Raw genomic sequence first — 10,133 nt, forward strand, 5'->3', positions numbered from 1 at the left:
TCTCTCTCAAATTGTAACTCGAATGTCCCAAGTTCATATGTTTATCATATGTCCCTTTTAAAAACTTTTTGTCAAAATTTAAGTAATGATAAATCCTTTTCAAACTTTATTTTATTCTCTCCTATAAGATTTATGAACATCCAAATAGGTAGAACTCTTATCAACTTGACAATCATAACAATAGCCTTTAAAATCAAATCTTCACCATAAATGGAATAATTTTGAAGTAGCTCATTCATTTTCTTTAATGAAAAATAAGTGATAGTAAGGGATTAATTTTCATTAGACTTTTAAACTTCACCCACTAAATCTTTACTTGATATACCAATTAAATTATTGAGTAAATAAAAAATTATTATTATTAGAATTAAGGGTGAGAAAAAATTAAAAATATTAAAAATTGATTTGATTTGATTTAAAATTATTTTTTATTCATATATTAAATATATAAAATAAATTTAGATCGAAAAGTAAAAAATTCAAAAAAATCGAATCATATATAATTATATATTTTTATTAATTCTTATATAATTTTTTAAATTTTTATAAAATAAAAATAATTATTTTATATTCAAATTTATTTAAATATATTAAAAATTATATTAAAATAATATATAAAAATAAAAAATTTAAATATAAAAATTTATCAATCAAATCCATAAAATTTAATTCCAATAGTATTACGTAAAAATTTAATTCAATATTGTATTAAATTTTAAAAATTTATAATTTTATGGATTATTTATACGTTCATTGTCTCAATCATTAAAAAAAAAATTAATAGGAAATAAATTTACGGTTGTAAAAAGTCAATCTATCTTTGCATTGGTCGGTGAAGATTAATTTATCCCGACTAGATGACGTAAAAGTAGTTCCTTTGTAGTTCGCTCTGACAAAACGACATCGTGCTTATACCATCGGACGAAAACCCGACTCCAGTGAGCGATAAAAATCCGTTTGATGTAAGCGGTCGGCCGCAAACATTCTGTATCCGGATAAGTACGTCAGAGGCACGTGTATGGTAACACGTGGTCCATGTTGGTTGGTCTTTTTTTTTTTCACTTCACCTCCCAAATAATTTAAAGAAGTTAAAAAAAAAAACAAAAGAGAAGAGAAAAAAACAAAAATATTTTTCTCAACGGAATGATAAAAAACTATTTGATTTCATCTCATAGAGAGAGAAAAGATGAAAGAAACGAGGAGGGAAAGAGAGATGCAGAGAGAGAGAACTGCTGCCGATTTTTGGACTGTTCGATTTATTTGATAAAGAGAGAGTGTTTCGGAGGAGTCTCCTGATATCCTGCAGTTCGTTGCGATCTCGCTGGACGGTGACCGGAATTGGATTGATCTTTTTTTCTTTTTGCGTGTGCGAATTGCTCTTTTGTGAACGAAGATGGTGAACTCTATGGTGGAGAGAGCTACGAGCGACTTGCTGATCGGGCCTGATTGGGCTAGGAATATCGAGATCTGCGACATGCTTAATCACAACCCTGGGTATGCGTCGCACTGGATTCCAATCTCTCCTCTCTTTTTGGGAAGTTGTTGTTATTGCTCTTATGATTCTACTGATAATTGCTGTTCAATTTGACTATAAAGAATGAATATGAAGATTGTGAATCTAGTGTTCTTTCTTGTTTCGGTATTCGATTTGCTTTTACCTTAAAAAAAAATCGTTCTCTCTTATTCTGATACTAATTGTAGATTTAAGAGAAATTAAATAATAAGTTTTCCTTTATAGTACGTAAATTTAAAGAGAGAGATTTGGTTTAAGAAGTTTTCCAGGATTGATCAGTTTGCTTTGTTTGCTTTGTTCAATGTGTAATTTAATTCATCCATGTATTTGATAATAAAGCTCTTAAATATGGCGTTTTTTGATCGATAGAAGATTTAATTTCATGTAGAAAATAGACTCGTTATAGGGAGCTCAGCTTCTTTTCTCAAAGTTGAAAGGTTACTATGTGATAGATGATTTTAATGCCTGTGACCCTTATCATCATAATGTTTAAATTTTCATTTCTCAAATATGAACTAGATTTTAGCTACTTCTACATGATCAGCTTAGTTGTAACTAAGTTTTAAACTAGTGTTTTTGTTGATTACTTTTGGTCCTTTTTTCTGATTGCTTTTTAGTTAATGTGAGTTCTTGTGAATGCAGAAAAGGTCCAAAGGTTTAGTTTCCTCATTTTCTGGTTAATATTGGCTTCTTTTTTTTTTTTTTCAAATTTCTCACTCCAGAGGAGGGAAGCTGGAAGTTGGCTGGATTTATATGTATTTTAAGTTAGAATTATCTTTACTTTTCTAAATCTAATATTAATATGATGGTTATTTACCAGGCAAGCAAAAGATGTTGTGAAAGGCATAAAAAAGAAGCTTGGAAGTAAAAATCCTAAAGTTCAACTTCTTGCTCTAACTGTAAGCTCCTGAGAACTTTTACATTGATTTTTCTAATCCCTGGATACGTTTATCACTTCTGCTGTCTATTTTATCCCCTTTTTCTTACATAGAACTAACCATGTTTAAATTTTGATCTACTTCCTATGTTCTAGCTACTAGAAACTATCGTAAAAAATTGCGGGGACATTGTCCATATGCATGTTGCAGAGAGAGATATTCTTCACGAGATGGTCAAAATAGTCAAGAAAAGGGTAGGAAGTAATTTCAACTCCCATTTTATATTTATTTTCTTCTAGCAAAACTTGTTCTGAGTTTTTGTATTGCTGAACTGTAGCCCGATTTTTATGTCAAAGAGAAGATATTAACTCTGATTGACACTTGGCAAGAAGCTTTTGGAGGAGCAAGGGCAAGATATCCACAATATTATGTTGCATACCAAGAGTTGTTGGTATGTCTGCAGATGCCTCTCATCTCAAACTGTATGAGACATGCTGCATTTCTTTGGATTGTTTCCTCATATGCTATCCTTTGTTCATGACTTTCTCATTGTATACAAAACATGCTTTTATGCAAGTAGTACTTTTACATAATGTGGCCTTTTCCCTCTTTTTTCTCTGAGCGTAACCTGTTTATTGTCTCAGCGTGCCGGGGCAGTATTTCCCCCAAGATCTGAGAGTTCTGCACCCGTACTTACTCCTCCTCAAACACAACCTTTGTCTTCTTATCCCCAAAATATTCGCAATTCTGATCGGCACGAGACGGCTGAGTCTTCTGCGGTGCCTGAGTTCCCAACCCTCAGGTATTTTTGTTGTTCTTCAGTTATTTGAGTACTAAAAGCATGGTAATTTTTTTTGTCTGCCACTATTCCTATTCAGTTCTGTGATGCCCTATGCTTTTTTAATTTTTTTTAAACTTCCTTTAATGAATGACGTTGTTGTTGAAATTATGCTGCAGTAATCTGGTTAATTAAAAGTCTGCTTCTCATAATAAATTCTTATTATCATTATCTAATAAATAAATTACAAACTTATTGCGATAAGTTTTTTCAATGTGGGTTTTGCATTGAAGTTCAATCGGTTAAAAAGGATAGTATTCCATTTTATTTGGTGCATATGGCTAATTTAATATTTTCCTATGTTTAAAATAGGAAAATTTGTCAAACAAACTTTTTATTCACTCGTTAATATACTTTTTAGAGAGATCAAAGTATTTGTTGGTGAAAATTTCCATACTTGTTTTAATTTCTCAGTGTTGGTCATCAGTGCTCCCTGTCCTTAGCTGGTAGACATAGCTATGGGTTGTCACACCAATGATTACTCTTTTCTCCTAGAAATAGAGCAGTTGAGACTTTCCACAAATTATAACTCTTACAATATTTGAAAAATGTGGACTACTTGTTCTGTCATATTATTGACAGTGACATTACATTGCTAATTAACTGTTTCCTACTTAGTATTTTATTGTCAATGACACATCTAGTCTTTTAACTGGAGTTTCATTTATTAGTTTGACAGAAATTCAGAATGTGCGGGGTATTATGGATGTCCTTTCAGAAATGCTAAATGCATTAGACCCTGGAAACAAGGAGGTATATGTTCACAATTTGAAATGTAGAGAAAAGCAAGATATTGTGTTTACTTGCTAAAACTATTCTGTATTCCCGCAAGGGTATGGTAATGTAGTTTCCAAGTGATAAGTCATTAATTGGATTTAAAGTGACTACTGAAGTCTGTATAACTTACATTTGTGTAATAATTTGGTTGGCTGTGCTCAAATTGATCAGATTGTGAACCAGTTTTTCAGTGTAAACTTTATGTTTTTCCAGCTCTTATAATGAAAAACTTCTAAAAGTTAATTAAGTTTCACGCTACTAAATCCTCTACTAATCTTATAAGCATGTTGTGTGTGTGTGTGTGTGTGTGTGTGTTTTTTTTTTTTTAAGTTCAATTTCTATTTGGATATTTAGTGATCTTTCCTTCTACAATTTCAGGGACTTGGGCAGGAGGTGATTGTTGACCTAGTGGAGCAGTGCCGTACCTACAAACAAAGAGTTGTACACCTCGTTAATTCAACATCGTAAGAATATAATCAACCTTGATGTTGTCATCTGTTTTGATGGTGCTGACATTCTTTTCTGTGTGGTTTTTTTATGCATTGTGTGTCTCTTACTTGGCCCTTAAGGTGATTGAAATCCTAAGGAGTGTTGAGATCAAAGGACTTCCTTATTTTATTCAAGTACATTTTTCTCAGCGCTATGGTGACTAGATTCTGGAGCACTCTGTGAAGAATTTGATTTGTTTCTTTTCAATTTTTTTTCCTTAAACCTCTCTATGATACCTCAACGAGTATCTTTGTGTGCATTTCATATGATATTGTCACTTATTCTGGCATTTTATGGTGTATGAGGTGCATTGGTAATTAGTTTCTAACCTCTGTGGAATGGTAGAAGGAATTGTGTGAAATATTTTTACATTTAAAACACATATCACCTTTGATTCTCTATATCTTGTAGGGATGAGTCACTTCTATGTCAAGGTTTAGCATTGAATGATGATTTGCAGCGTGTACTAGCAAAGCATGAAGCAATAGCTTCAGGGAGTTCTTCTCAAGCAGACAAACCTAAGCCTGAACCTGCAAGAGAACTTGTGAATGTCAATGGCCCCCTAGTTGATACTGGGGATAGCAGCAAGCAGTCTGATGGGAGGTAATTAGGCTTCTTTGAACTGGATATGCATGGATCTGGTGATTAAAAATTATTGTGGTTTGGTATTACTACTGAAATGATAGAATATGCTAAGAATAATAAATCTGTTTTGTGTGCTGCATTACCCTTATGTCCTAAGCATTACTGGTGCTAATTATGCTCGTCCTCGGTATCCTGGAGCTTGTTTACAAGTTTCTTTCACCTATTTGATTTATTTGTTTTGTTTAGTAGAATTTAGTTGGTGTGTTTTTCGAAATAAGTTACCTTATTGCAGGTGCTTGATTATGTTGAGTGGCTGATTAGTAGTGCATTTCTCTCTGTGAGGAGTGGCTGATTAGTAGTGCATTTCTCTCTGTGAGGAGTGGCTGATTTGCTTATCAGATTTTAGGTTGCTAGGATTGAAATTGAAATTCATTTAATTCTGCATTATCTGAATTGCTGGATCAGATGTTTATGATAGCTTGAGCTTTATCTGACAGGATTTCTTCTCAGATCCTCCACTAGCACTGGTGCAAGTTCTCAACCATTTAATCAGTTATTGCTTCCTACTCCTCCATCTACAAAGGGTTCAACTCCTCCAGCAGCAGTCAATCCCAAAATGGACCTGCTTAGTGGTGATGACTACAATTCACCGAAGGCTGATAATTTACTGGCCCTTGTTCCTTTGGGAGAACCACAACAAACAACTCCTGCATCACAGCAGAATGCCCTTGTTCTCTTTGATATGTTCTCTGATAGTAACAACACCTCTGATTCTGTTAACACCCAGTTTTCGGGTTTAGATGGACAAACCAATCCTTGGACTCCTCAAATTCAGCAGCAGCAGCTGAATTTTCATGCGAATGGAACTGCTCCAAACATGGGATCACCTCGATATCAGCAGTCCTATCCTCAAGGCACTGGTCCAGCCTGGAATGGTCAGCTGGTTCGGCAGCAGCCCCCCTCACCTGTTTATGGTTTGTTTCTGTTTATTATAGGCTTTTATGCATAAGTAGAGTATTTTACTTTTGGCGCAGACGCTTCTTTGATTTTAGGGACAGACACGTAGTCATAGCATGCCACATTTCACTCTAGGAAATCAATAATATACATCCTCATGATCTTTGTCTCTCACCAAATTCATGTAGTGACATTCCAGGCTTCTTTGGCAGGCTGATTGTTATATTCTTTCTACTACTACATTAAAATTTATGAACCTTATTTTTGCATGTTGAGAAGGTGCCCAGAGCAGTGGCTCACTACCACCACCACCCTGGGAGGCACAGTCAGTGGACTCCAGCCCTGTTGTAGCTGCTCAGTATCCCAAGTCAATGGTTACTCAAGTTGTCGTAACACATGCCCAACCTCAAGGACCTCAACATATGGGAAGTGATCAAGTGGTGGGTATGTACATTCAGCCAATCACAACCGGTCATTTGTCAGCAATTAATAACCAGGCTGTTCTGGGAAACCAGTTTACTGGTTTTCATCCCCAACCAATCCTGGGAGCACAGTATATGGGCATGCTTCCACAGCAAATGCCAGCTGGCCAGATGGCTTATATGTATGCGCAACAAATGTATGGCAACCAAATGGGAGCATATGGCTATGGTCAGCAACAGTATCTTGATCAGCAAATGTATGGGCTATCCGTCAGAGATGACAATAGGCTGAGAAACTCTTCCTACCAGGTTTCCACTTCATCTTATGTTCCGCCCAAAAAGCCTTCAAAACCAGAGGATAAGCTGTTTGGAGACCTTGTTGACATGGCAAAAATTAAATCAACAAAAACCACTCCTGGAAGAGCGGGTAGCATGTGAACATGGAATTTGTTTTTTTGTTTTTTGTTTTTTTTTGCATATTTTTATTTTACATTTTTTTTGGTGTCTAACTTGTTTCCTTTTTCTCATTTCTTTCTTTCCTTAAATATTTTTCAAATTTTTATTTTATATATATTTATATACATACACACACACTTCACCAGTCACTTGACTCAGATTTTATGTTGCATGTTTGGCATTGGAATCATGTACAGTCCCTATAGAGAAAATTGAAAGATCAACTCTTTTGGGTTTAGGTTGATTTTTTGAGATTTGGTTCTCATTTTTTTGCTCAAGACATACGGAAATCTTATTTCTGTTTGTAATAGAATGAATATGTCGAATTTCTTTGCAAGTTTTAAGGCTGTTATGCCTACATTTTCTGCTAGGCATTTTGAATTGTAAGGCTGTTGTAATACTTTACTTTTTGGATTTTGCTACTGGCTTATTGAATTAGAAGGTGGTGTAGAATCCTATTTAATGGCAGTGGAACAGATTATGGAATTTTGTTTTTGGACTACTCCTTGTTGAAGTCTTGTTCACAGTTTGCCTTACAGAGAACTCCTTGTCTATTGTTGTTATACATCGTATGGACATTATGATGAGTTTGTACCCCCTTACGCTTATGACCTTTTTTTTTCTGAAGGAAATAATTTCAATCATTCATTAATCGAAATTAAAAGCAGTAGTTGTAGGCTTGTAGCATTACAAAGAAAATCTGGAGCATCCTCTACCCATTACGGTTCCCCATACTTTGCTAGCTTGTGTGCTGCTGCATTCCCATTCCGGCTTATTTGCAAACTGAACGGTTAGAGAAACGTTTAGCTTATGTTCTTGCCTGTTCCATGATTGGTCTTATGGGTGAATGCTCTGGTTCCCATGACTTTAATTTCTTTAGAACTCCCAAGGCATCTCCCTCTATTATGATAAGCTGAAATCCCATTTCAAATGCAAAATCTAGAGCCCTAACTGCAGCATTTGCCTCCACTAATACAAACGGGCCAATCACCCTTTCCATACTAGCAACACTAGCCCCCATGATATCACCTTCTGAATTTCGAATAATCAGGCCTATTCCACCCTTGTTCACCTTTCGATCCAAGGCTCCATCGAAATATACCATATAGAGACCATTGATAGGTTGATTCCACGTTTGTTGCGTCATACTTTTGTTCTCTGTTCAAAGAGAGCTGAGCTCGATTATGATATGTTATGTACTGCCTTACGAAGTTTGCTGCAATGATTGATGTTCTCTTTAGAATTTACGATCAGAAACCATCGTAAACACTTACGTGAATTCAATACGAGCAACTACAATTTATTTTCCTATTTTCAGATTGTGATTTTTTTTGCCAAAAATTTTCCAGGAACACGTGTTAATAAAATATGCAACTCAAACCGGAAACTGCATTGGTGAGCTTTGGAAGTCTTTAGCATGAATATTTTTATGTATGAAAGCATGCATAAGCACAACAATTCTCCCATTACTTATGCAATGCATATGCAAGCAATCTTGTATGACCAAAAACCATGGATTTCTATTCCTCAAATTACATGGGTTAAAAACAGTTTGTTCTAATAGAAAAATGGGCTCGTCAGATTGGGAAGGGGGTGGCAGATTGCTTAAACCAAGTAAGTCAGCGAGACAAGTTAGTCATTCTTCCATCCTTCGCTTTTTCTCCTACACATTCTTGGAATTACTTCAGTGTGAGGCCTTATCAGTAACTGGGCTTAGCCGACCGAAAGCAATTTACTACATCATAGATACTAATAAGGAGACGTGCAGAAGTAGAACAAAATATAAACCTTAACAAGAATCTTGCTTTCAATTAATTTTTGGAGTAATGAACCATATTCAGAAACTGATAAAATTTGGCTCAATCCAAGGGATCAAAGTTTCTTAATGCTAATTCATGTCTATCTGGCTTCTCATTGAGCAACAGCCCCAGCATTCATTGTATCATAAAAAACAATGAGAAAATTATTAACCCTTACAGATTTTGAGCTAAGAATGAAACTACACTCCATTTTGACCAAAATTAACAACCACAAAAAGGGGGTGTTGTTATAAAGGCATGGAGATACCTGCAACAATGAAGACAACGTGAATTAGAACAAGTGATACGTTCTTGTAACCGATCATTATGCTCAAGTGCCAAACATTCAGAAAGAAAGAACAACATAAACGATATATTCATCATCTTTAACATCATTTGATCAATTTGGCATCACTATATAAACTGTTTTACTTTATCAAGCATATATATGCTTCAGGCTTCTTGAGAAAATGAATGTACCAAGGGCTACAAACATATGCAATAAACTATGCTCTATGCATAACATTTTACATTCAAATGTATTGAGAAAACCTTTTTTCCGTGTAAATGTAAAACATACAATTCAACACCAGTAGATGAAGCAAATGCATAACTACAGATGCATCGCAGCCAATTTGGCTACCATCCATGAAGAGCTTTTCTAAAGATCAACATGTTGCTTTAATCAGCCCATTTTTTTGTATTAATAAGCTTTGGATATGGCAATGTTAAAACAAAGAACACTGGATACCACAAACATAAAAATCATTCAATGAGTTTATTAAGAGAGAAACCTTGAGGAATCAAACCCCAACTCTGAGATTCTATGGCAAGAAATGATCTAAGGCGAGCCGAAGCAACTGCACTGTGTAATGGCATCATTGAGATTAAGCAGCTCAGCTCCACTGGTAATCTAAAATCCCAAGCAAATAAGGGAAAAAGAAGCACTGCTATATTACTTAAGCCGACAAATTCAGCACAAAAAAATGTCATAACTTTGTAAATTGCATCCATTTCAACTCCCTTTAATCATTTCTATCAGAAATCAAACAATAAAAGGAAAGAGAATAGTAAATTTTATAACTTTAGAGACCAAAACTTGTAAAAAAAGCTCACCTTGGAATCCCAGAAATGCGCTTCACTGAAGAAGAAACCTGAGGCTGAGAGCTCGAATTCAATGGAGAAATAGTGGGTAACACTGATTTCTTGCTTTTAAGCTTGGGAGGAAAAGCCTTTAATCGAACCGATGATAATCTCGTGAGAATCGTCGAACCAGCCATTGAAACTTTTTTTTTCCCTTTCGGATCCTTTTAAGTTGCTCTTACAGAGGGTTTAAGCTCTTCTATATTCTAGGGTTCATGTCACATTGACCATGTTTGGTTACGTATCTTAGATCATCCTACTAGAGTCTTATCTTAT

The 10,133-nt window shown here is 35.0% G+C and overlaps 2 protein-coding genes across 4 annotated transcripts; one reads left to right on the forward strand and one right to left on the reverse strand.

The window, feature by feature from the left end:
* The first annotated feature begins 1,176 nt into the window (after nucleotides 1-1,176).
* LOC111285153 (TOM1-like protein 9) lies at nucleotides 1,177-7,417 on the forward strand. Of its 2 annotated transcripts, XM_022874438.2 has the most exons (10): nucleotides 1,177-1,494; nucleotides 2,334-2,412; nucleotides 2,547-2,645; nucleotides 2,729-2,842; nucleotides 3,036-3,193; nucleotides 3,901-3,982; nucleotides 4,385-4,470; nucleotides 4,907-5,098; nucleotides 5,591-6,054; nucleotides 6,317-7,417. In XM_022874438.2, the coding sequence occupies exons 1-10, from the start codon at nucleotides 1,394-1,396 to the stop codon at nucleotides 6,895-6,897; spliced, it is 1,956 nt and encodes a 651-aa protein (XP_022730173.2). In that variant the 5' UTR covers nucleotides 1,177-1,393; the 3' UTR covers nucleotides 6,898-7,417. The 2 variants fall into 2 exon arrangements, with proteins under 2 accessions (XP_022730173.2, XP_089619059.1); XM_089762933.1 differs by lacking the exons at nucleotides 1,177-1,494; nucleotides 2,334-2,412 and having other exon boundaries at nucleotides 2,729-2,873.
* Nucleotides 7,418-8,784: 1,367 nt separating this feature from the next.
* On the reverse strand, nucleotides 8,785-10,102 carry LOC111285158 (uncharacterized). Of its 2 annotated transcripts, none has more exons than XM_089762938.1 (3): nucleotides 9,831-10,102; nucleotides 9,509-9,579; nucleotides 8,785-8,982 (listed from the first exon to the last, which is right to left on the reverse strand). In XM_089762938.1, exons 1-3 carry the CDS (start codon nucleotides 9,992-9,994, stop codon nucleotides 8,963-8,965), a joined length of 255 nt encoding a protein of 84 aa, XP_089619064.1. In that variant the 5' UTR covers nucleotides 9,995-10,102; the 3' UTR covers nucleotides 8,785-8,962. The 2 variants fall into 2 exon arrangements, with proteins under 2 accessions (XP_089619064.1, XP_022730182.2); XM_022874447.2 differs by having other exon boundaries at nucleotides 9,509-9,627; nucleotides 9,831-10,094.
* Between the last annotated feature and the right edge of the window lie 31 nt (nucleotides 10,103-10,133).

Source organism: Durio zibethinus, chromosome 6 (assembly GCF_047325235.1).
Source record: "Durio zibethinus cultivar Kanyao isolate XHJ-2024 chromosome 6, ASM4732523v1, whole genome shotgun sequence".
NCBI classification, from domain to species: Eukaryota; Viridiplantae; Streptophyta; class Magnoliopsida; order Malvales; family Malvaceae; genus Durio; species Durio zibethinus.

Bases quoted from the DNA above. Each gene is read 5' to 3' on its own strand.
- LOC111285158 (XM_022874447.2), bottom strand. From the start codon at position 9,994: ATGGCTGGTTCGACGATTCTCACGAGATTATCATCGGTTCGATTAAAG. The intron at 9,628-9,830 runs GTGAGCTTTTTT...TTGGGATTTTAG, and splicing joins CGCATTTCTGGGATTCCAAG to ATTACCAGTGGAGCTGAGCT. The intron at 8,983-9,508 runs GTTTCTCTCTTA...TCATTGTTGCAG, and splicing joins TTGGGGTTTGATTCCTCAAG to GTATCTCCATGCCTTTATAA.
- LOC111285153 (XM_022874438.2), top strand. From the start codon at position 1,394: ATGGTGAACTCTATGGTGGAGAGAGCTACGAGCGACTTGCTGATCGGG. The intron at 1,495-2,333 runs GTATGCGTCGCA...GTTATTTACCAG, and splicing joins ATGCTTAATCACAACCCTGG to GCAAGCAAAAGATGTTGTGA. The intron at 3,194-3,900 runs GTATTTTTGTTG...TTCATTTATTAG, and splicing joins CCTGAGTTCCCAACCCTCAG to TTTGACAGAAATTCAGAATG.